At 37.7% G+C, this 24,061-nt stretch overlaps 2 protein-coding genes across 3 annotated transcripts; one reads left to right on the forward strand and one right to left on the reverse strand.

The window, feature by feature from the left end:
- The first annotated feature begins 427 nt into the window (after positions 1–427).
- On the forward strand, positions 428–20,146 carry LOC107753926 (large neutral amino acids transporter small subunit 2-like). 2 transcript variants are annotated; one of them, XM_016570205.1, is made up of 12 exons: positions 428–586; positions 1,013–1,244; positions 5,866–6,070; positions 6,882–7,033; positions 16,075–16,200; positions 17,268–17,421; positions 17,717–17,840; positions 18,175–18,278; positions 18,654–18,750; positions 18,857–19,006; positions 19,195–19,372; positions 19,651–20,146. In XM_016570205.1, the coding sequence occupies exons 2-12, from the start codon at positions 1,103–1,105 to the stop codon at positions 19,806–19,808; spliced, it is 1,590 nt and encodes a 529-aa protein (XP_016425691.1). In that variant the 5' UTR covers positions 428–586; positions 1,013–1,102; the 3' UTR covers positions 19,809–20,146. The 2 variants fall into 2 exon arrangements, with proteins under 2 accessions (XP_016425691.1, XP_016425690.1); XM_016570204.1 differs by having other exon boundaries at positions 428–1,244.
- Positions 20,147–22,891: 2,745 nt separating this feature from the next.
- Positions 22,892–24,054, reverse strand: LOC107753928 (NEDD8-like). Its single transcript, XM_016570209.1, has 4 exons — positions 23,878–24,054; positions 23,596–23,643; positions 23,385–23,467; positions 22,892–23,302 (listed from the first exon to the last, which is right to left on the reverse strand). Exons 1-4 carry the CDS (start codon positions 23,893–23,895, stop codon positions 23,182–23,184), a joined length of 270 nt encoding a protein of 89 aa, XP_016425695.1. The 5' UTR covers positions 23,896–24,054; the 3' UTR covers positions 22,892–23,181.
- Positions 24,055–24,061: the final 7 nt, after the last annotated feature.

Raw genomic sequence — 24,061 nt, forward strand, 5'->3', positions numbered from 1 at the left:
GGCGCTCAAGCCGTTGCTATGGTTACTTCCTCAAGCAAACGTGACTTGTTCTGTTTAGTGGCAGGTGAAAATACGGATTCTTACTCATTTTTGTAATTACTAAAACGTGTACATACTAGAAGAGCATTACTAAAGTATTTTAAAGGTCCTCACCCGTCCTTGTGAGACAGAATTGTTGTGTCATATTTTCACCAGACTTTGGAACCAAACACCCTGAAATGTTTAGAAAGAAGCGATAGAAAAATGAAATTGTATATTGTTTGGTTCAGGTAACTTCGGTCATAGTCCTTGCCGTGCTGTTCAACAGCTTGCCAGGGTTTATGAGGGAGGTGAGTAGACCACAAAAAACAAGCAGTGACGTGGGGGAAGGGGTGGAGGTGCGACTGTACTTATGGAGGCGGGTTAGGAGGGGGCTGACATTAGGAGTAAATACTACAGACTGTGGAGGCGCTTGGACCACTGGTCCTTTGGATATCACTGGAGACACAGCGCGGACACTGAACTACCCAAAGGCTTTCGGCCAAAGTCCTTGACAAAACGATGCACGCCTTGCCTTAAGAACGAGGAAGCATCCGATATTTAATAGGTAAGTTACAGGAAGAAGGAGAAATGTGTGAATAGGTTTTCGGCCTTTCTAGCTCGGCGTTTTGGTTTAACTTAAACGGCAGATTAAAACGTGGATATCCTTCAAAGACTGCAACAAACTTACACATAAAAAGTTGCGACTGCAGTATTACCGTAGTTTTTGGATATTAGTGCTGTATATGGATTTTTAACGCACGGAAAGGAAACATTCAATAACATTGACAGTGCCTTGTTTTAACCAGTGCCTTATTTTAATCGTATTTTAATGGTATTTTATAGCAATCGCCCATCTTACTCTGCCACTACACACAATATATACTGACATGCTTCAGAGCAGCCTCACGTTGATAAGAAAGGAAAGATAAAGTGCACATAGTGGCATATTTTGTTCGAGATAATATTCGGGCTGTTTATGTATACTTTACAGTCGCTATCTGAGATCTGACCAGCGGCACACGTCAAGCACGGCTCTAGCATCACCGCTCAATATCGAGGACTGAACATCTCAATTACCAACATGACGGATGGACCGAGACAAAGAGGGAGCGCAGCCCCGAGCACCAGCGAGGATGGAGCAGCAGACACAGGGAAAGCCGCTGGACAATCAGTGGCTTTGAAGAAGGAGATTGGTCTCGTCAGTGCTTGTGGCATTATTGTCGGTGAGTGTTCAGTTGTTCCTTTAAATATATTTTTCATAGGGGGTTTTAAACGGATGTATGGTCAAGCATGCTCTTGATTGGATAATGCTAAATGGAACTGAAATCTTGCACTCTGCTTCTCTCTCTCTCTCTCTCTCTCTCTCTCTCTCTCTCTCTCTCTCACACACACACACACATACACACACACACACACTAATCAGTCCTATGAAATAGAAAATAGGTAATTTACGGTGGGACAATCAAAAACATATATGAATGAATATATAGTATATAGCCCACACATATATACTGGAGGAGCCTAGTATGATAAGTTTTTTTTTTATGGCCGCTAATTTCATTTAATCTCATAACGAATGTCAATTTTAATATTTTAAATATTAATCTTAGTTTGTACACAATAATGTTGTTGTTATTCTAAAATATTCATGGTCATTATGTTTAACTGTTGCAGTCTAATTATTTTTTTATTCATCTTTGTGATGATCAGTAAAATAATCAATATTGGTCATACAAAAACTATAGATCACTATCTCTTGAAGTTAAATATTTCATACAATGTAATGATAACGAATAACGTGCATGTAAAAGAAAAATATTATTTACTCAAAATATAAAATGTGCACTATGCATTAACAAGGCTGTCAGCAAATTTGGGAACTGACAATTGGCAGAATCACTACTACAGTATAGTATGGACTTCTGGAAAATAGGCATGTGCTTCTTCTTCTTTTTTTCAGAATATAACATTATGGTTTAAAAAACATAAACAAAACAAGAATTTTAAACAAAAATGCATCTGCCAGGCCTATGTCAAATTGGTGTTCTTCACTTTCTCTTCTGTCAGCGGTAAAGAAATCAGGTCAGTGGTAGAGAAAACTCGAAGTGAGGTGGAAGCGAAGGCAGGAAATGTGACTGAATTTTTGTTAAATTGTCATGTTGGTTATTGCTGAGTACGTTGCAGAGCAATTCTCATTTATTGCTTTAGGCAGCATTAAGCTATAAAAATATATTTGATGTAATGATAACAGTAAATGAAAAGAAAAAACCCACCCAAGATAATCCCAACCCACATTTTAACTGCAGCTATATGATAATCCTCTTCAGCAATCTTGATCAGGTCAGGTCACACATTCACATGCTCTCAGTCGCCCCACGTGAACATCATTATCAGGTGATTGTCGCTTCGGATCACTCAAAGCTTTCATCAAGTCTTTGTTGTCTGTGTGCTTCTTTAAATTTATCAGAATACTTTATAACTGCTGCCATTCTCATCCTTATCAACCCCTTCAATGTGATATTGAACCCTCATTTACCTGGAAAAGAAGCATGGACCTAAAAAAAGTGAACATTTTGTGGATTTTGAATTGCTTAGCCCCATTTTTTTAATGTTGATTTTGCTGGATTATTAGATTGGAAACAAGTTTTAGAAGAGGAAAGGTTGACAGATCTTCTGTAGGTGAATGAAAGAGAAAGAGATTGTGAAATGATGCAGATATCAAAGTGCAAGCTGGCCTCAAATGTTACAATGAGATGCTTTTGGATTGATTGGAGAACATCATACATCAAGCTGCTTACAAGCTTGCAAAGTGTTATGTGTGTCAAACTAGATGTAACCAGTCAGCAACTCAATTCCATTATTTTTAATTTCTCAAGTTCTTGATCTGATAATACAGTCACAATTAAAGGTTGGTAAGCTGTTTAAAATGAAATAAAAGTGAAAATCATTGTTATACATAATCAACATTGAATATAATTGGATTGTGAGCTCCTCAACCAATAAAACTAAAGGTCTTGTTCTTTATTTTCTTTCTTAGTTGCAGCTTGATGTAGAACTGAAAACCAGAGTTGTTAGAACGGGGTTTGTAATGATCATACAAACGGTAACAGATCACAGTTGAACCTATTCCATTCAATGAAAAGAGACAATGTTTTATGCAAATGGCTTGCTTCATTAAACTCTGATTTATATATGTGGATTTGTAAAAGGGAAACATCTGGCTACAGACCCACAGAAACAGTTGAATCAATAGAGGCATGAAAGAAAATCAGTAGGACAGTTGAGAGGGATTCGCCTAAGCAAGCACGTTTGCAAGAGTAATAAATAAATGTACCAAAGTACCAGCATTGTACATCACTGCACAATAAACGAGCCATGTCTCTGCACAGTGATTGACATACAAATATGATAAGCTGATAGCAAAGAGTGAACTCACTTTAAGGTAAGTCAGTTCACTGCGGCCACTTTGGTGCCACACTGTGCAGCTTTAGTGTATGTAGGCCAGGGGTGGCCAATGTCGTTCCTGGAGAGCCACAGTCCTGCAGAGTTCAGCTCCAACCCTATCAAACACACCTGAACCAGCTAATCAAGGTCTAAGGGTTACTAGAAAGCTACAGGCAGTTGAGTTTTTATGAAGGTTGGAGCAAAACTCTGCAGGACTGTGGCTCTCCAGGAGCGACTTTGGCCACCCCTGATGTAGGCAATCAATGACCTAAATCCTAAATAAAGCTGCAGTCTTGTTAGCGAAATTTCACAGGCAAAAAATGTCATTGTCTATTGTCAATAGTGTAGTGATATATGAAGCACAGCCAACAAAAAGTCACTAACCAAATCAATGTCACTATCTCAAATCAGTATTCAATAAAAAACAGTATTTTAAAATCTGGTACAGCTAATTTGCATGCATGTTCTACAGTAAAAAGCCAGATGGTGCCATTATATAAAAAGGCTTTGAACTGAAAGGCGTGACTCCAGTGTAGTGTTTGACGAGGCTTATCACAGTATTATTAGGTCAGTGTGAGAAGATTGACAAACTAGAATGTTAAATCATGGATTGCTGCTGTGTTGCCTGTGATGTTTGTGTGGTGAACACTCACTAGGGAAGCAAAAGGATAGAGTATGAACAGGAAATCCATCTGCATTTTTTCCCACTTGAGTCAGCAAGACTTCTCAATCTACAAGTGTGCACAATCATCTATCGGCCCCTTTAAGGATCACAGCTTAAAACATGTTGATGTCCACATTTCACAGCTATTTTCCATATAGTCAAACAATACTCCAGCTGGCTGATCATGAAACCAGAATCAATCCCTGCAAGCTTTGGCAATAGTAAAATATACCTCTGATTGTAAAGTTGTGTAACTTGTACTTTGAGGTCATGGGATATGCTGAAGTTTGTGATAATCATATCTTGACTGAGCTTTTTCATACCAGAGATTAAAAGAGAGAACTGAAGAGGGAGAACAACCAAGACAGAAGCTGAAGGATCATGTCTAGTCATGAAGGTTTATGGATATTCTTTTAGATCAGATTATTCTGCATATAAATCGTGACGGCAGTGACTGCAGAGAAGAAGTCATCTGATTACTTGTTTACAGTGGCTATGTTTAGCAGACACTTGTATCCAAAGTGATTTACAGAACATAATTGCAGTGACAATCCTACAGGAAAACCAAGACTAGTTGCCTTACTCAAGGGCACAGAGGTAATAGGGCAGAAACTCTCCAGCTCACACATACCTGAATTTCCACACTTTTATGTGTGACATAAGTATCTATTCTAAATACTTTCTGGGGGCCAATATATTTATCACAAACAGCCATGGATCACACAGTATTGGTGCACTACTGCACTAAGTATTGGTGCACTACTGCACTAACACACTCCCCCATATATTTGCTGTGTGTACTCACTCCATTAGTCACACTGAATACTAACTCAGCAAATTACAGTCTGCTCTCTGTGAATTGTTCTCACCACCTGCTTTCTCTCTCTTGGTTCTCCCTCCTCCTTCCTTCTCTCTTTTTCTCATCCTCACTGACATTTTCATTTCCTTTTGATTTATACACTGTTCTGCTTTTCTTCAATGTTTTTTTTGTTTGTTTTAATATCGCCTGTTTTCTCTTTGTCACTGTTAGGTCTCACTTATCTCTTACATTTCCTTGTGTCACACTGTTATCTCATCATGCCTTCCTATGAATTTTAGGGTGCATACATGTAGGGAAGTAATTTAGGGATGCATAAAATTAGGGAAGCAGCATATTGTATATCTATCAGCCAAAATTGGGAATTTATATGTTTCTGTCTATTTTAAGATTCAGATCATCATCTAGAACTAATTAAAAAAGATAGTGATAGATTAGGACAAAAATGTAACAATTTAAGTGAAGAATTTCTTCGGTTTATCTTTAAGAGCACTTTAGAGTGAATTATAGTTATTATAGTTTTGTGTACTATTGTGTTTTAATTTACTTTTTTCAAATACAAAGTAGTATAGAGTTATAATATGGATCATAACAAAAATAAGTATCGACTTAGAGGTATCGGATATGTATCCGATATGTAGGAAAATATGTATCCCTAATGCATTCCTACAAATCTAAAATCTCTTTAAATCCTTACTCAGGATAAGGTCTGTTCCATTCAAATGGCTTTTAAATTGGAGCACTTTATTAGATTCATCCAGACATCCATTTTTGGAGTTCATGGTGAGGATTGAAAGCTTATATGGTGACATGGCAGCTCCACTTTTTTCACACTTGAATCCACTTTTTCTAATTCTGTCCTGCTTTCTAAATTAACTCACATTTCTAATACCTAACCTCTCTGTTTTCTCTTTTACAGGTAATATTATTGGCTCTGGAATCTTTGTCAGCCCAAAGGGAGTGTTGGAAAATGCCAGTTCAGTGGGCCTGGCCCTCATTGTATGGATCGTCACAGGCATTATAACAGCGATCGGAGCACTCTGCTACGCTGAGCTGGGTGTTACTATCCCCAAATCTGGAGGCGACTACTCTTACGTCAAGGACATCTTCGGAGGACTGGCAGGGTAAGTAGGTGATTTACTATTAGTAATGCAAACCTTAGTGTGTAGGGAATTTCAACATGATCATATCTTAGTGTTCCTATAAATCAGAGATTCAACAAATTTCAAAAAAATTTATTATTATTATAATTTTTTTAAAGTTTTGCAGCCATCAAGGACAAAATATTTTGAGATGTGGATTTTTGTTATTGTCAGTAATGTACAATAAATACTCCAAAAATGTAAGTATTGAAGCAACAGAGTGAAAAAAAATCAGATATAGTGGATAGCAGAAAAATTCCAGAATGAATAGCTGGTTCTGCCCCTGCAGGAATCCTATACTTTTCCCTCAAATGCCTGTAATCTTCTTTTAATGAGTAATTGCCATTATCCATCATTATATGGTAATTAACTTGTTAATAGCATCAGCATTGCTGCTGTCTGGTGAAGTAGTTGTATCTGTGGTTTGAAATTTCTTAATCCAATAATAGGTATAAGTGGTTAATCAAACCTTACAGCCCTGGCTTTGCTCACATGCCAACAACCTTTGCTTAGCACGGTGAGTGCTCTATTGAATGATACTGCCAGTGGACAGCCTTTAGCTGGTCACTCAGGCGTGACTTGATTTCACTCGGCACCAACAAATGATGGCGATAAAGAGAGTCTATCCTAAGAATAAAGACATTGCTATATGCAAACAACACAATGCCTAATTGCCTATCACTAGATAAAAAGAATCATGTTATCACTATTATGCGTTTTTGGAGATGAAACATAGTTGAGTCATTTTTTTGAGGGACGTATTATAACATCTGTGTGTGTTTTTATGCTACAGGTTTTTGCGGTTGTGGATTGCTGTGTTGGTGATCTACCCCACTAACCAGGCGGTTATTGCTCTCACCTTCTCCAACTACGTCCTGCAGCCTCTGTTCCCCACCTGCTTCCCCCCAGAGAATGGTCTGCGTCTGCTCGCTGCCATCTGCTTGTGTGAGTACCAGAAGGAGAAACATTGTCCTAGTATTTAGGGATTTTGACATGCATATTGAGATTACTATTGATATTGCTATAAGGCCTCCATTTAGAATTTAAGGCCAAGCTTAGCAAGCGTTGTCAATTCCCAGTCACCTGTCCTGGTAATGCAAATATTAAAACTTGGCAGATACCATTAGGACAGTAAGTATTTTCATGTTATGGCCGATATTAAAATTCTATACTAGTTTGTATAATAAGTGAGTCAATAATTTTAAAAATGCAATAATCACATTTAAGGGAGGATGTGGCTTGGACCTGAATGTTTTGAAAATTCATAAGATGAAAAAATTTGCATAAATCCTGTATATTTTGAAAACATTGTTTCATGTTGTTTACCTCACAGATGCAACAACAACTTACACAATCACAATTTCCACATCTGCTTGTGATTCACTTGCTAACACTTGTATATTTTAGACATTTTTCTCTGATAGCGCATGCACTCAAAGTTGCCAGAAATGGGAACTTCATCACAGCCTCTTATGTTTGACCATAAGGTCAAATCACGCTCAAGCGAAAAAATAAAATAAAAAATTTAAGCCAGGGCTAGAGAAGCAGAGTTTTGGGACTGAAAGAAAGAGAGAGATGGATTAATGTGTGACTGAAGAAGGCTGAGGGGTCTTGTCCTGGGAGAGTGGACAGAAAGGTTGTGGGAAAATGTGCAGAGGATAGAGAGGGATGAGAGTGAAAGAGAGAAGGATGTGTGAAGATGAATGGAATGATGTTTTTCAAGGCGTCAAGAAGCCTTGAGCATGGGCTTTCTGCAAATTTCACGCTGGAGCTACAAATACTGCATGCTGTATGTAGACAGACAAACAACAGAGATCCTAGGAAAAAGAGAGATGTCAAGAGAAGATATAAGGTCAGATTTCACCTTGTTTTTAAAATGTGTGTTGAGTTTCAATTTAAGACTAGCCATAACAGCCGTTTAGTTAGTTTAGTTATTAATTAGATAGATTAATAATTAAAAAAACTGTTCATAACTTTTGTCCTTTTATAAATCAGAGTCAGAATTATCTATTTAACTTTTGGCTTGTAAACCAGTACAAACTGTTTGTCCAGTTTGTAGGGTAACAGAGCTGATCCAGCATTCATTGTGTGCTTTTAAGGCTTTTAAGGAAGGGGGACTGTATCACGATCAAAATGTTCTGATTGGATGAAGTTGAAAGTAGTTGATTTTTTTAAAACTAACCAGATGTTCTCAAGCAGCTCTAAAGCATTTTTCTTCTTATTATTTAGTTTTGCCTTTGTTTTGTTTAGAGAACGGCAGGAAGTGAGTGAAAGGGCAAAAGTGGACACTATGGCACAGTTTTACAGGATGTCCCTGCTCTTGTACCCTACTGCTTTATACCTCTTTACTTCCTTTATGCCTTTTGTTCTAGAACCAGTACAGCAATTCTGAGAAAAGTATGTCTGTAAGTGTGTGCATGGCTCTCTTTCAAACCCTGCCGAATAGGCAGCATTTTAAGGGAACATAGGCACACTCTTGACACAAACACTATTCTAAAAAGTAGTCTACTACTTTTTAAGCTACCATTTAAGACACCTTCTTTTGGCCAAAAACTGGCAGCATTGCATTTCTATTTTTCAGAGAAGACAATCCAAAAACACAATTGTGGTGTCCCAAATGGCGTACTATGCTATTCCTTTTGCTACATAAGGAAAGCTGTGACAGTTAAATGTGTATAAAGTGCCCAAAATTTCACACTTCGTTTTTTTGTTAATTAAGTGCATCATCAAGTTATTTTCATCATCAAGGTACTTTTTGGAATTTTCAGCATAAACACAGTATTTATACTACAAAATGCCATAGAATAGTGCATTAGTACAGTGGGTATAGAAAAGAAGCACCCCCCCTCTTTAAAATAATCACATTTTGTTGCTTTGCAGCCTGAAATGAAGACGGACACAGTTTTTGTTTTATCCAGCTGTATTTACTCAATGCATCTTAAAACATCCAAGTGAAAGATATAACACCAACATGCCATAAAAAACAGAATCACTGTTGAGTTGGAAAAAAACGATCACCCCCTTGTGTCAGTAGTTTGTTGAAGCATCTTTTGCTTTAATTACAGCCTTTAGTCTGTTGGGATATGTCTCTATTAACTTTGCACATCTAGACTTTGCAATATTTGTCCACTCTTCTTTGCAAAACTGCTCAAGTTCAGTTAAACTTGATGGTGTTCGTTTGTGGACTGCAGTCTTCAAGCCATTCCACAGATTTTCAATGAGGTTTAAAGTCTGGGATCTTACTAGGCCATGCGAGGACATTCAACTTTTTCTCCTTTTTCTCCCTGTGTGGTCGGTTTTGCTGTGTGCTTTGGGTCATTGTCATGTTGGAAGGTAAACCTTCTTCCCATTGACAACTTTCTCAAGAATTTGATGCTATTTTGCCCCATCCATTTTTCCTTCTATTCTAACAATTGCTCCAGTCCCTGTTGCAGAGAAACACCCCCATAACAGGATATTACCCCCTCCATGCTTTGCTGTAGCAATGGTGTTATTTGGATGGTGAGCTGTATTGGATTTCCGCCAGACATCGTTTGGTGTTGAGGCCAAATAATTAAATTTTAGTCTCATCTGCCTCAGAATCTTCAAGGTGCATTTTGGCAAAGCTCAGTCATGACTGCATGTGGCCTTTCTTGAAGAGTGGCTTTTTTCTTTCAACCCTCCCATATAAGCCACATTTGTGGACAGTTTGTGATATTGTGTGTCACATGCACACAATGACCACTCTTTTGCTGCTGCAAGTTGCTGTAGGCTTCTTGGTAGCCTCTCTCACCAGATTCCTTCTGGCTCTTTCATCCAGTTTGGAGCGACATCCTGATCCAAGGAGGGTCTGTGTCAAATGCCTTTGTGTGCCATTGAGAAGGTGGCCATATGTGATATTTATACGGGACACGTCCTGGCCATGATTTTTATATTGCCTAAAACATCCAAAGTAGTTTGACCAATAACATGCAGGTATTGTACATAATTGACCAATCATGGCGTGTCGTGCATGAAAAGGTGAGAACGATCAAAGCGATGCAAATACACGCACGTATTTGTTCGTTCGTTCGACTTGAAGCTGTGCACCGATCATTGTATGACACCAAAGTACCGCAAGAGCAATTTGAAAGCATAAGGAGCCGTCTGCTCTGCTCTCTATAGCTCTCGTGAAATAATGTCATACAACAATCGATCTGCACAGTGCTAACAGCCAAAAGCTGGATATTTTAGGCAATATAGAAATCCTGGCAAGGGTGCGTCCCGTAAAAATGGTCACCCTAGATTAGCTACACCTGATTGAGTTTACAAGTCATATTTAGGTGATTACAAGTCATAGAAGTCAGTGATTGTTTTTTTATTTTTTATTTTTTCTGACATGTTGGTGTTATATCTTTCACTTGGATGTTATAATCAAAGCGATGCAAATACACGCACGTATTTGTTCGTTCGTTCGACTTGAAGCTGTGCACCGATCATTGTATGACACCAAAGTACCGCAAGAGCAATTTGAAAGCATAAGGAGCCGTCTGCTCTGCTCTCTATAGCTCTCGTGAAATAATGTCATACAACAATCGATCTGCACAGTGCTAACAGCCAAAAGCTGGATATTTTAGGCAATATAGAAATCCTGGCAAGGGTGCGTCCCGTAAAAATGGTCACCCTAGATTAGCTACACCTGATTGAGTTTACAAGTCATATTTAGGTGATTACAAGTCATAGAAGTCAGTGATTGTTTTTTTATTTTTTATTTTTTCTGACATGTTGGTGTTATATCTTTCACTTGGATGTTATAAGTTGCATTGAGTAAATAGAGCTGGATAAAACAAAAACTGTGTCCACCTTCATTTCAGGCTGCAAAGCAACAAAATTTGATTATTTTAATGGGGGTGATTCTTTTCTATACCCACTGTATGCAAATTGGGACACAACTATTCTGACAGTCTCAGCGAAAAAAATCAATCTAAGAAGTGATAAGTGAGAGAAATGTTGATTATTAAAGGGGTCATGAACTGAGAAATCAAAATTCCCTTGATTTTTTGACATATAAGAGGTCATTGTATTATAAAAACATCCTGTAAGTTTCAGAACTCAAAACTTTCTCGTTTCTCGTACTTTCTCCTAAAAACAGCTTATACTGAAACCAATCTGCCAAAACGACAGGTTGTGGAATGTGCCACAGTATTACAAAATAGTGTGGCTAAACACTGCCTCCGCAGAAGATCAACGCCTGCTTCTACATCACTGCCTGTTTAGCCTGCCTGTTTAACCCACCGATTTGCGCATGTAATTTGCTCCGAAGAAAACAAGAAGCTGTTCAGTGCCAAGTTGTGGAAAAACACAGTCTTTGCATTGTCTTCCTTCTGATCTCAACATTAGGAAAGAGTGGATGAACTTTACTTTCTACGCGTCAGTAAGAGCTTGGTCCTTTGTTCCCTTCATTTCGCTGCGGATTCGTTTACAAACAAGGCACAACTCGATGCAGGATTTTCAGAAAGGTTGAAACTAAAAGACGATGCTGTGCCGACTACATTGGATCTGACAGTAATGTCACACCGCACAAGTGTGAGTAACTGTTTTTATTACGTGGTCACTATTGCTTTGTATGTTATTACAGATCGTTTGATATGTACTGAGTATTTATGTGTTTTTAACCTATATCACAGCAGCGTCCATCAGTGTACGATTTAGACTGTCAAACATACACACCTGTTAGCCAATCATAGCAGTGGGCGTTTACTTCTGAGTCTACAATCCGCCATACCTATTCAAACAGAGCGGTCAAAACATCATGAGGGGGGTCAAAACAGGACAGAAAATAGCCTATTACTTCTAAATAGTTTTTTTTTAAAGTAAAAATCTTAACATTGTAAGTGGACCTCAGAGAACAGTACAAAATAAAAAAAAGGCAGTTCATGACCCCTTTAATATAAAATTAGTAAGTCATTACATTTTGTAAAGTACTAAAAAAGTTCAATCTACTTAAAAACGGACTATTTTACCCATATATTTATGTGTGCTATGTATTTTATCATATCCAGTATCACATGGTTAGCTTAGCAACATGCTAACTGAAACAAGTTGTGAAACAAACGTTGCGTGAGATGTGCTATTTGTGTTCCAGATCAATCCATTTTATGTTGGGATGATGCCTATGTAGACAGTAAAGAGCAAGAAAGAAAAAGTTTTAAAACAGAGCTCATGAGTGTATTGTTTTCAATAGGCTGTTGAATTTGAGAAAAGTTGTTTAGCACATGTTTGTACTTGCATCAAATCCAGGATATCAAGGTGATAAACATGTTAAATGAGTAACCCTGACCTGTGTGTGTGTGTGTGTGTGTGTGTGTGTGTGTCTGTGACCTCCACTGTAAGTAGCTTATTGTAGTAAGAGTGCTGCTGTCATAGGAATGTTTCTGCATGCTTGCATTAGCATGGTATACTATGTACTGCAGATTTCACTACCTTAATTTTGTAAGGAAACACTCTATAACTCTCTTCATCCTGTCTCTGCTTATTTTTCTTTTCCGAAAGAGTTTCACAAACACTACCTTCTAAGACGTCCTCTCCAGTCCATTTCCCAGAATGCACTGCCCTTATCTCAAGACACGATTGGGCTCAGTTAAAGGCACGTCATTGCTCTGTACAGACAGGCAGTGTTCCTTTTACACAGAGATAAGACAAAAGGATTACACCTCCTCGCCCAAAGCTTCGTAGTGTTTGGTTTGACTGTGTTCCCTTCACATTGTATTAGGCAGGGTGTTGCTTTGCACTGTCAAACTGTTTGTGTCCCATTAGCCACAAACAATAATTATCAAGGATATTGTATAACAAAATACACCACTCCACCTTATTGCAGTTGACCAGCATTGTAATGTCAGCGACTGTCGTGACTAGATGCTGTTCCAGGTGTAAGCAGTTTGACACTGAATGAGAGCCAAGAATTCTAACTGTGTTTGGCCACTGTACACAGACAATCTCAATTCATGCCCAGTTCACACTAGTTTTGTACGTAATTGCTCCATTGATAGGTTAATAAAATATACATAGCAATATCAGTTTGTTTAACTACCTGTTGCAGTGGGTGATTCAAATTATTTCTTGTCTATAAGTACATGAATAGCATGTGAAAGAAAAAGGACAAAGCGGAACAATGAAGTGCAAATCATGAAGCAGTATTTTTGCATGTCTTGCAAGTTCTCAAAAGTGCAAGACTCAAAGTTTACTTGCACACTCAGGTTTCTTGCGTCCCTCTGATTTTATAACCAAATATGTCTGTCACATGCTATCAGAAGACTGTGCATGTGACCATGCTATTTAGCACATGAACTTTATCACCAAAAGTTTAAATAAGTAAAAATGTATATGAATGTATAAGAAAACATAGTTTATATGCTCTAACTGGTTACTTTTTTGTCCTAATTTTTAATCACCTTTTAATAATAAAAAAAGTACAAATATTCCATGTAATCTCTTTAAAATCATGAGGTAAAAAATCACTGCTTGAAAGTTTCCAGTAGAATGATGCTAGCAATGCCTCAGTCGTAGATTTGAAATATGAATACATATACTGAGTTGCTTTTAATAAAAACATCTGCCAAATCAATAAATGTAAAGGTACAATTTCCTATTATAATTATTTTGCATTGACTTTAACCTTATTTCACCTGTCTATCTGTCTCAGATGTTGACCCGCCAAACCAGCCACCTTATATTTTAAATGACTGTTTGTGGATCAATAGGTTTCTGTGGATAAACTGGATTGTGTAAATACATTTTTGTCAAAATGCTACAATGAACACAAGAATTTGGCTCTGTGGAGGAAAATCCTTTAAAAGGTCAAAATCACAGATCTCTGTTGATAAATTTAGAAAACTGGGTCCATTTCACGAAACATACTTTTATAATAGAATACACACAGACCACTGTGACCACTGTGTATATGAGAAATATGTCAGGGGTAGGGTTTTTCCTTCATTTGTTACATGCGATGAAGCTTCTATGGGCCCAATGGGATTCTGGCTAAGTAAGTGTGTGATATAAGCAACCCCTGATCATGTGACTGGGTTTAGCCCAATCAGTCACCCACATCCACACACACAATGAAATGAGAGGGTCAAAGGAAAGCAGCAGATGCAGACCTAAATGCACGGAGGTATGATGAGGTTTGGAAAGGAAAACAATTAGGTTACAGTAGAGACACATGCACACACTGATGTGGACAGACAAAAGGGAAGGCCTGGGAAAGGAGAAAATGAAAATCCTTTGGGCAGCACCATGGTGATTTCAGTGGAAATGTCATTTTTCAAGTCCTATCACATATATTCCCTCTATCACTTTCTCTTTCTGTCTCATTTATTTCATATTTCTTCTCAGTTCATGAGCTCAGCTGGCATAACCGCTACACCAACAACAGCAATAGTCATGTTATGATGACTACATTTCCAAGCTCAACACAAACATGAGCCTCATAGGCAGAAACGGCTGTGTAAACGAATGAAATATCTAATGGAACAAATAAATCTCGAGCCACAAATGAACCCTGAGGCATTAGTGGAGGATTCCAGAACAAGATTCACTGTCAGATTAATGGCAGAGCAACTCGTTCCTGTAGCCTAAACGGTCTCTCTCTCTGTCTTGATATTATATGGTCATCTTTTTCTCAGACAGTGAGTTCTATTTTTATTTTACCCTGTTTTCCACACTTTTCTGCCTGTTGATTTGTGAGGTAACAAAATACAAACAGTATCACTATCTCTTTCTGTTTCTGTCCCTCTGACTGCAGTTCATTTTATCCACTGTGTAATTTGGAGTCTTATACACTATGGTTTTAGCATGTATAACAGCCTTTCATTTTAAAAAGTTGTTGTCTATCTTGTTTGGCTGATTGTAAAGGACTCACTGAATCGAAAACAAGACCTGATCGGACAAAATGTAATGGACCTGTTTGAACAATTAGGTACTGAAGAACAAGTCAAGATGAAATGAATAGCTGAAAACAGACTGACCAATAACTAGCGGAAGAATAGCTGAAGAGGAACAGGCTGAACAATAATTGGGTCAGAGAGGTTTGACTGATGTCATGCACACATTCTGCAGTCAGTCACATGAATTATGATAGTAACTATACAGAAAACAAATATAAAAAAAACTAATATTGCCAATCTCCTAAAAAATGAAAAGGCAGGAAATGTAATTTACTATGAAAAAATTATTACATTTAAAACTTTTAGATATTATTATAAACTACTTGATGAAATATAAGCAATACAATAATATTAAATAATAATTATCCAATAAATTAAAATAATTATTTAATTTCTTATACGTGACCCTGGACCACAAAACCAGTCTTAAGTCGCTGGGGTATATTTGTAGCAATAGCCAAAAATACATTGTATGGGTCAAAATTATTGATTTTTCTTTTATGCCAAAAATCATATTAAGTAAAGATCATGTTCCATGAAGATATTTTGTAAATTTCCTACTGTAAATATATCAAAACTTAATTTTTGATTAGTAATATACATTGCTAAGAACTTCATTTGGACAACATTAAAGGCGATTTTCTCAATATTTGCAATAGCCAACAATACATTGTATGGGTCAAAATTATTGATTTTTCTTTTATGCCAAAAATCATATTAAGTAAAGATCATGTTCCATGAAGATATTTTGTAAATTTCCTACTGTAAATATATTAAAACTTAATTTTTGATTAGTAATATGCATTGCTAAGAACTTCATTTGGACAACTTTAAAGGTAATTTTCTCTATATTTAGATTTTTTTGCACCGTCAGATTCCAGATTTTCAAATAGTTGTATCTCGGCCGAGTTTATTCCGAGTTTATCATTTGTATGTCTGATTAATTCCTCATAGCTGAAAGCATTATTTTATAATCCTTTGGCATTCTAGACTGCTCAAACTGCATGGTGCCATTAATCTCACCGAAGGCTCATAATGTGTGTGTGTGACCAGCCTTGTAACCTCAATGTCTTTGTGTTTCAGTGCTGCTGACTTGGGTGAATTGCGCTAGTGTGCGCTGGGCAACACGAGTACAGGATGTCTTCACTGCAGGAAAACTTCTGGCCCTCATTCTTATCATCATCATGGGCATCGTACAAATCTGCAAGGGTAGGCACCATATGTCTATGTATGTGTGTGTGCTTGTAATATATTACTGGCTATTCAAGAAGGTCTGTGCTAAATAACTGTGTGTGTGTGTGTGTGTGTGTGTGTGTGCATGTGTTTGTAGCTACGTGCCGTGCATGTTCTTGTGTGTACATTTGTAGAAGTGCATGCGTGACTCCCCGTTCTCTTGGGCATGTTGCTTCAGCTCTAGTAGCTCTGTAAATTCTCCAGAAAAACTAAAAGCACAGCACTTCACCTCTCTGTCTCGTTGTCTCAGCAGAAGTCACTGGGTTGAAACCTCTAATAAAGAATAACACTGATAATGCAGCTTTCACAGCTGGTGCGTCAGAAAGGATTCAATAATGATCACACTGCTGACAGCCGGTTAGCTCAGACACTGACCTGATAATATTAGAGTGACAGATGTGATTCCATGCAGAATCTCTAAAAAAACTGGATTTGGGTTAGTTGACACTGGCTGCTCTTTAATGTGGGGTCTTCAGGGTCACATATGCTCTCAGAGAGAGTTCAGAGAGTACATGTGACCCAAAGACCTGACCCTAGAAATGTGGTATTAATACTATGGCTTAGGGAACAAAAAGATTGTAGGCTCAAAAAAATCCAGCCCAAACCAGTTAAAAGTTGTAGTTGTATTTTGGAACATGGTAGCTTGTTTCTAACTTGTTCAAGCTGCTTTAGGTGGATTACTAGCTGGTGGGAATCTGTCAAAGAGGGTAGACCATATTGATCAAAGGCCCCTTGCTGGAAAAATCACATCATGGTACCAGGTTTTTTAATGCTCTACAGTTTAGACAGGTTACTACCAGCTTGATCTAGCTGATTTTTTTTCTGGATTTGCATAAACTTACTATGTTACTACGATCACAATGCCATTTTGGTCCTTGATCAGGGAACTTGACCTTCATTTGCTGTTTTTGTGATTACTTTAAGCTGTTTCGGGTGAAAGCTTTTTCTAAAAATTAACTAACTAGCTAATAAACAAGAGGCATTTTATAACGAATTTCCCTTTTAATATTTGTTAATTATTGTTCCCTTTCTTCTTTCTCCAGGCGAGTATTACTGGTTGGAGCCGGCCAATGCTTTCGAGCCATTTCAAGACTATGATGTCGGTCTGATCGCTTTAGCATTTCTACAAGGGTCCTTCGCCTACGGTGGCTGGAATTTCCTCAATTATGTCACAGAGGAACTCGTCGACCCATATGTGTAAGCCAATTCTCATCTCATCAAGAGCTTACAATAATTTAATACTGGGTTTTCAATATTTAATTAGTGTTAACAAAATACAAGTTTGTAATATCCAGCAGAGAACCACATAACGGATCAATTGTTAGAATGGTCTCCAGTATATTAAAATGTACAAGTAGAAAGAGCCAAACGGATCATTGCATAATTTTACACAATGCTCTGAAGTGGCAGCTGGAATCCTATAGTCGTATTAGCTGAAATAATGCATTGTACTTCCTCTGAATGAACTCTTGATTTTTATTTTTCCAAACAGGAACCTTCCCCGTGCTATCTTCATCTCCATTCCCCTCGTGACCTTTGTGTACGTTTTTGCTAACATTGCTTATGTCACTGCCATGAGCCCTCAGGAGCTGCTGGCTTCTAATGCTGTAGCTGTGGTGAGTGACCTGTGTCCATTCTTAGCACTCAGACACTACCAGACTGCAAACTGAACATTGTTTTGCTTTATGCAGGAGATTCTTTGACATATCTACCCAAGTATCAATATTTAAAGTTCTATGATTGATACTTGGAATGAGCTCTTGATGCCTGCCAATATACCATTCAAACAGATATATCAGACTCCAGAATCTTCTGCATTCTATTCTAATGACTTTCTGAAGGAAACAGCACAGATATATGGACATGATAATGCATGTATTCAACCAACGTCCTCTTTTCCTCTGCTTGTCTCTCTTTTCTCTCCTTCACCACTCTGTTGCTCTCTCCCAGACGTTTGGTGAGAAGCTGTTGGGAGTGATGTCATGGATCATGCCCATCTCTGTGGCCTTGTCCACATTTGGGGGGGTCAACGGCTCCCTCTTCACCTCCTCTCGGTCAGTCCATCCATTCATCCATCCATGCATTATTCATACACAAGACTCAACTATCTATCTGTCTGTCTGTCTGTCTGTCTGTCTGTCTGTCCGTCCGTCCGTCCGTCCGTCCGTCCGTCCGTCCGTCCGTCCGTCCGTCCGTCCGTCTATCTGTCCGTCCGTCCGTCCGTCCGTCCGTCCGTCCGTCCGTCCGTCCGTCCGTCCGTCCGTCCGTCCGTCCGTCCGTCCGTCCGTCCGTCCGTCCGTCCGTCCGTCCGTCCGTCCGTCCGTCCGTCTATCTCATTTCCGTCTGTCTGTGTCTGCACATACTCCCTTTTATTAAATATATTGGCATCCTAAATAACAGTATTTTTGGGTCGTCCTCACATTGTTCAGGTTGTTCTTCGCGGGTGCACGTGAAGGTCATCTACCTAGCTTACTGGCGATGATTCATGTGAAGCGCTGCACCCCAATTCCAGCCCTACTCTTCACTGTGAGTATTATATATACCCCCCTCTCCCTCTTCTTTATACCTCACTCTTACTTTTGTTGAGCTTGAATGGACTTCATGATGTGACATCAAACACTCTCTCTTGCAGTGCATCTCAACACTTCTGATGCTATGCACCAGTGACATGTACACACTCATCAACTATGTGGGTTTCATCAACTACCTCTTCTACGGTGTCACTGTTGCGGGGCAGATTGTGCTGCGGGTTAAACAACCAGATATGTACCGGCCAATTAAAGTAAGTGCTGAGAATTACTGAAACCCAGTGTTTAAAAAAAACATATTGTAAAAATCAATATCAGTTTTTGCTCAGTGATCTTAATGTGATTGTCCAGTTCCAGGTACTCTGTCTATACGTCCCATATAAGCTGAAACCTTAAGATAATTTTTCCTTCTTACTGCTAACGTTACTTCTGCTACTCACAGATCAGTCTGGTGTGGCCTGTCATCTACCTGCTGTTCTGGGCCTTCCTGCTAATCTTCTCTCTGTACTCGGAGCCTGTGGTGTGTGGCATTGGCTTGGCCATCATGCTTACTGGAGTCCCTGTCTATTTCTTGGGCGTGTACTGGGACAACAAACCCCAGTGTTTCAATACATTTGTTGGTAAGTTGAACACAATGATGTTCAAAGATGTGTTAAGCTTAACGATAACATCACTATATTACGTCTGATGAGAAACTATGTACCTCACACTCAAGAAATTAATACTTTTATAAAATTACTTTTTAAGAAATTAATACTTTTAATTAATACTTTTTTCAAAAGTGACAGTATTTATAATGAAAAGATTTATATTTCAAATAACTGGTTTTGAACTTTCTATTCATCAAAAAATCTTGAAAAAAGGTATGGCACATAAACTGAATTCTTTGTGTTTTCAGACAAGATGACATACCTGGGTCAGAAGTTTTGTGTAGTGGTCTACCCGGTGGAGGATGAGAAGAAAAACGAGGAGTCTGGAGAAGAGATCGAACTGAAGGAGCAGTCGGTTCCACTGTCAGCAGAGGATGAGCAGACACCGAAATCAGCTGACTGCTGAACAGACATGTGGAGACACAATCATTCACTCACATACGGGCAGCCAGACTTATTCAGATAGACACTGGAAATCAAACTCAGATTTTTCACATACCTCTATATTTTGCCTTTTCATAAAGAGGGGGTTGCACAGAGTAATGAACAGAGACTAGCTGCTCCACAGGTCATGTGCTTTGGTAGTCTTTTACAACGTTCTCCGTTATCTCTAGTTGCTAGTCCCTTAGCAACTGCCTTCTACTGCATTGGTTGTGCAACAGAATTACAACATTAAAATGTGGGATGACATAAAGCTCTAGAATGTATTACTTATAAACACTGGTTTGGAAGGGTCTGCATTTTTTACAATGACCTTTCTGAAACATTCTTTTCTATGAGAAACAGAGAATTAGAATTCTGTTTAGTTTATGCTAAAAATGCCAAAATACATCATGGCTTCGCCTGAGATGACAGGGTTCATTTTATTTATTTATTTATTATCGAGTACATTCTAATGTTCTAATTCTTACCCCCTCTTTATTTTTTTATTTCTGTCCCCAACACTCCCAGGAGTACTTTTTTTTTTTTTACAAGCCAAAGCTGTATTTTAATTTGACATTTTCTAATTTCAAGTGTATTTCATCACACCAAAACACTCAGAAGCATTTCTGTTTATATATTTTGATATTTTTGATTTTCCCATTCTAATCATATTCCTTTGTCATTATGAAATTGTTATTGTTCTTTTACATTTTATTTTCTCTTTTCTCTTTCCTGAAGGAAAGCTCTAGGACCTTTTTGTAATCATCATCATATATATATATATATATAAGAACCAATTGTGGTGGTTCAGAGTAGTTTTCTATCAGGTTACTCTGGTACTGATACAATTTCAACTCTTTAAGTTATTATCGCTGTTAAAGAGAATTTTTCTTTCTGATATTTTTGAGGATAAAAAGTGTTCATGGAAAACTTGAAGATTCCATTGTGAAATGAAGTGTTGCAATGGTATCTTCTTTCTGTGTGGACTTTAAACAGAGAATATGCCTACTGATGCCATCGGCTTTACAGCCACAGTCATAACCCACAAGTTCGCTTTCACACAGTTTAATTATTTCACAAGTATATAAACAAAAATATATTCAATTGCAGTGCGTTTGGTTATATATGGTAAAAAGAAAAACAATAGTAGTGCATAGCTAGTGTCTGTGATGTAGCTGAAAGCCTGTGAGAATGTCATAATTTTGGTCCTGTCATTTTCTATGTGAATATTCAAAAACTTGAAATCAGTTGTCAGAAGAGCTCGTTAAATCAGTCTTATTATGCACAATATATATTATAATTGTGTAGATGGACGGTAGGTGTTAATGTAGGTGCAATACAAGGGTCTAGAATCAATCGATCAAGCTAACAAACATAGTTTGGATGATTACATTAATATACTAAATTACTGAATTACACACCAAAATGGAGAGCCTTAAAGATCATTAATTTTCTAAAGAAATTGCTTAAAAATATATTCATTTGTGTAAGTAAATAATATATGCTCAGTTCAAGAATACGTGATTAAAGTGTTAAGCATGTATGTCACTTGTCCATTCAAGCGTGTAAGGATTTTGAGTGGTCACAGGGTCTTTTCATTGTGCCTCTGTGTTGATGTCACATCACCCACTTGTGAAGACTATGGAGAAGTGCCAATTGTTCTTTGTTTTATTATTATTATTGCTGATCTGTAATGTGTAGGTGCTGTATAAAAAGCAATTAATATCAGTGTAATTCATTGCACATCCATTTTGCATGAGCTTAATCCCCCACATTCCTTAGAGACTATGATATCAAATCTATAACCTTCTCACTTACACAATAATCACTGCCTTTTGGTTCCTCTGTCCTAGTCAGGCTGCAGCGACGAGGCCCGTTATCATCATCCATTATTCAACTGACTGTGTAAACTTTCATCATTGTATGTATCATCAAAGGTGCAGAGCATCTTTGGTTGTAGTAATACTACTCCTGAGCTGTGCCTCAGTATCCAGCACTGCCTAATGTGTGCTAAACACAAACACTATGTGTATTTATATGGAAGCTGCAACTCTGATTGTGCTGCAGTATTAGGCTTTCCTATCCACACACACTTTCATACAGGTGATACCAAAATCCATGCAGAATGAATTCTGTCACATATTTGATTGTCCTCACAATTATATAAATATCAATAAGTATGACTTTTATAGATTATATTAAGATATGTAGTCTAAAACGACAAAAACCACAAAGCTCAAATTACCACTTACACATAACTGGGGGTGAACGGTTTGTACCAGAGTCTTCTTGTTTACTATATGTTTTGTATTTGTTTGAACAGTGTATATTAAACGACAAATAAATCTATATGCTGAACCAGGGAAGACTTGTTTATTTAGGCTGACATGAAAAGACTGCTACACTGCCACCTACTGCAAGTCAGGAGAATGACTGATTGAATGATGATGGTCACCTTGTTCCAATAGGTCACAGCTGTCACAACTATTTAAGAATAAGAATTGAAATGTTTTTCAACTTATTTGGGGTATTTAGTCACCCCATGGGTTGCATATTTTTTATGGGACTTCACAACTATATTGCATGTCTGCAAAATGTAGTAACTCACTCAAAACATGACTTATGCTTCAAAACCTAGTTATTTTGTCGGTAAATTGGCCAACGTCACCAAAACGAAAAGTTTTGTCATTGTGTGAGCTATACTGGTCAAAATGTTTAGATGTTTTTTGGCAGACAACCCTGGAAACCTTTGTTATATACAAAGGATCTTTTTGTTCTACTTTTTTGATGACATTGACTGTCAGTTTTGCCTAGCTGAATGCTGCTGTGTATCACACTGAGCTTTTTAGATACAGTTTTTAACAGTGGATAAAAATGTCAATACTGAAGTACACTGAAAAATAATACGCACATTTGTATGCATACAGTACATTTTTTATCAGTGTGGTGCATGTAAACAAAACACACACACACACATATATATATATATGGAATATTTTTTAATTGAGCCAAAGCAATTGAGGAAATCCTGAAAACCCTTTGAATGATGAAAGAATAAATAAACAATATTACATGCTTAAATGGTTGCATCAATTTTTATTGACAAACCGATACATCAGTTTTACCTTGATTTTTAACACGTCTTGTAAACTTAACAAAAAGAGCACAATCATGCTCTTAACAAATGAGATGAATATTCATCAAACAATATTTTGATGAATATTCATCAAAAAGCTGATGAATATTCCAACAAAGAATGCAGTGGCTACCACTCATCAGTCCAGATGGTTCAAATAGTTTCTGACGACATGTGTGAATATATTGGATCTCAAAGGTGGCCAAGGCAGGACTGCCGGTTACATAGATGTGAGGAGGCTGCTGGGATGCTGGTGGACCCGCCCACCTCTTAGTGCAAGAACCAGATGTAGCACGGAGCCACCCTGGATCTTGTAATCAGCTGCCGTTTTCTCATCATTCCTGAGGTGGAGAAGATGGAGGTTTAGAATAAAAATACAGAAATGTACAAGAGCATGATAAATGTGCACGTTAAATGCATTACATCTGTTTTCCACTGTAGATGAGTCTCTGTTGCTGGGGTGGGATTCCCTCTTTTTCCTCCACTCTCTCTTTTATTCTCTCCACCTGAATAGGGTGGATGCATCAATACACATCAAATCAACTGCTCTTTGCTGTCAACTGTGTAAAATATAAACGACTGCGGGATCATCTTTTAATATTTGCTGTAAATCCTTAACCATTTTTTATTGTACCTTGTCTGTAGGCTCGATGTCGATCTCGATTTCTTTGCCAGTGAGTGTCTTTAAAAACAATGAGGACGATTAATTAATTTAGATGTAAGATTTCCCTCCGAATGGATATTTTATCATATTTACATGCGATGGTTCGTTATAATATTATTTATGTACGTCATATTGTAATAAAATTCTGTTTGTCTGATTCGCAGTACCTTACTATATTTAATAGCTCAGACTAGAACCATACTTTATAAGAACTGTGCTGAATGAAATAGCTGTTCTTCGTTAATTTCTTACCTTGACTTTAATTAGCATTGTAGCTTCTTCTGTTCTAGAAATACATGCAGGGAAATTGAATGCGAATACAATGAAGTGATGGTAGAAGTTCAGGCACCTCTAATCAAATTATTTCCACAATTCCCCCACTGAATTTCCTGCGTTACTAAAAAATAATTCCTACCATTCTAGTGTCTGTAGGAAA

The sequence above is a fragment of the Sinocyclocheilus rhinocerous genome, unplaced genomic scaffold, assembly GCF_001515625.1.
Source record: "Sinocyclocheilus rhinocerous isolate Xijiao unplaced genomic scaffold, SAMN03320098_v1.1 scaffold831, whole genome shotgun sequence".
NCBI classification, from domain to species: Eukaryota; Metazoa; Chordata; class Actinopteri; order Cypriniformes; family Cyprinidae; genus Sinocyclocheilus; species Sinocyclocheilus rhinocerous.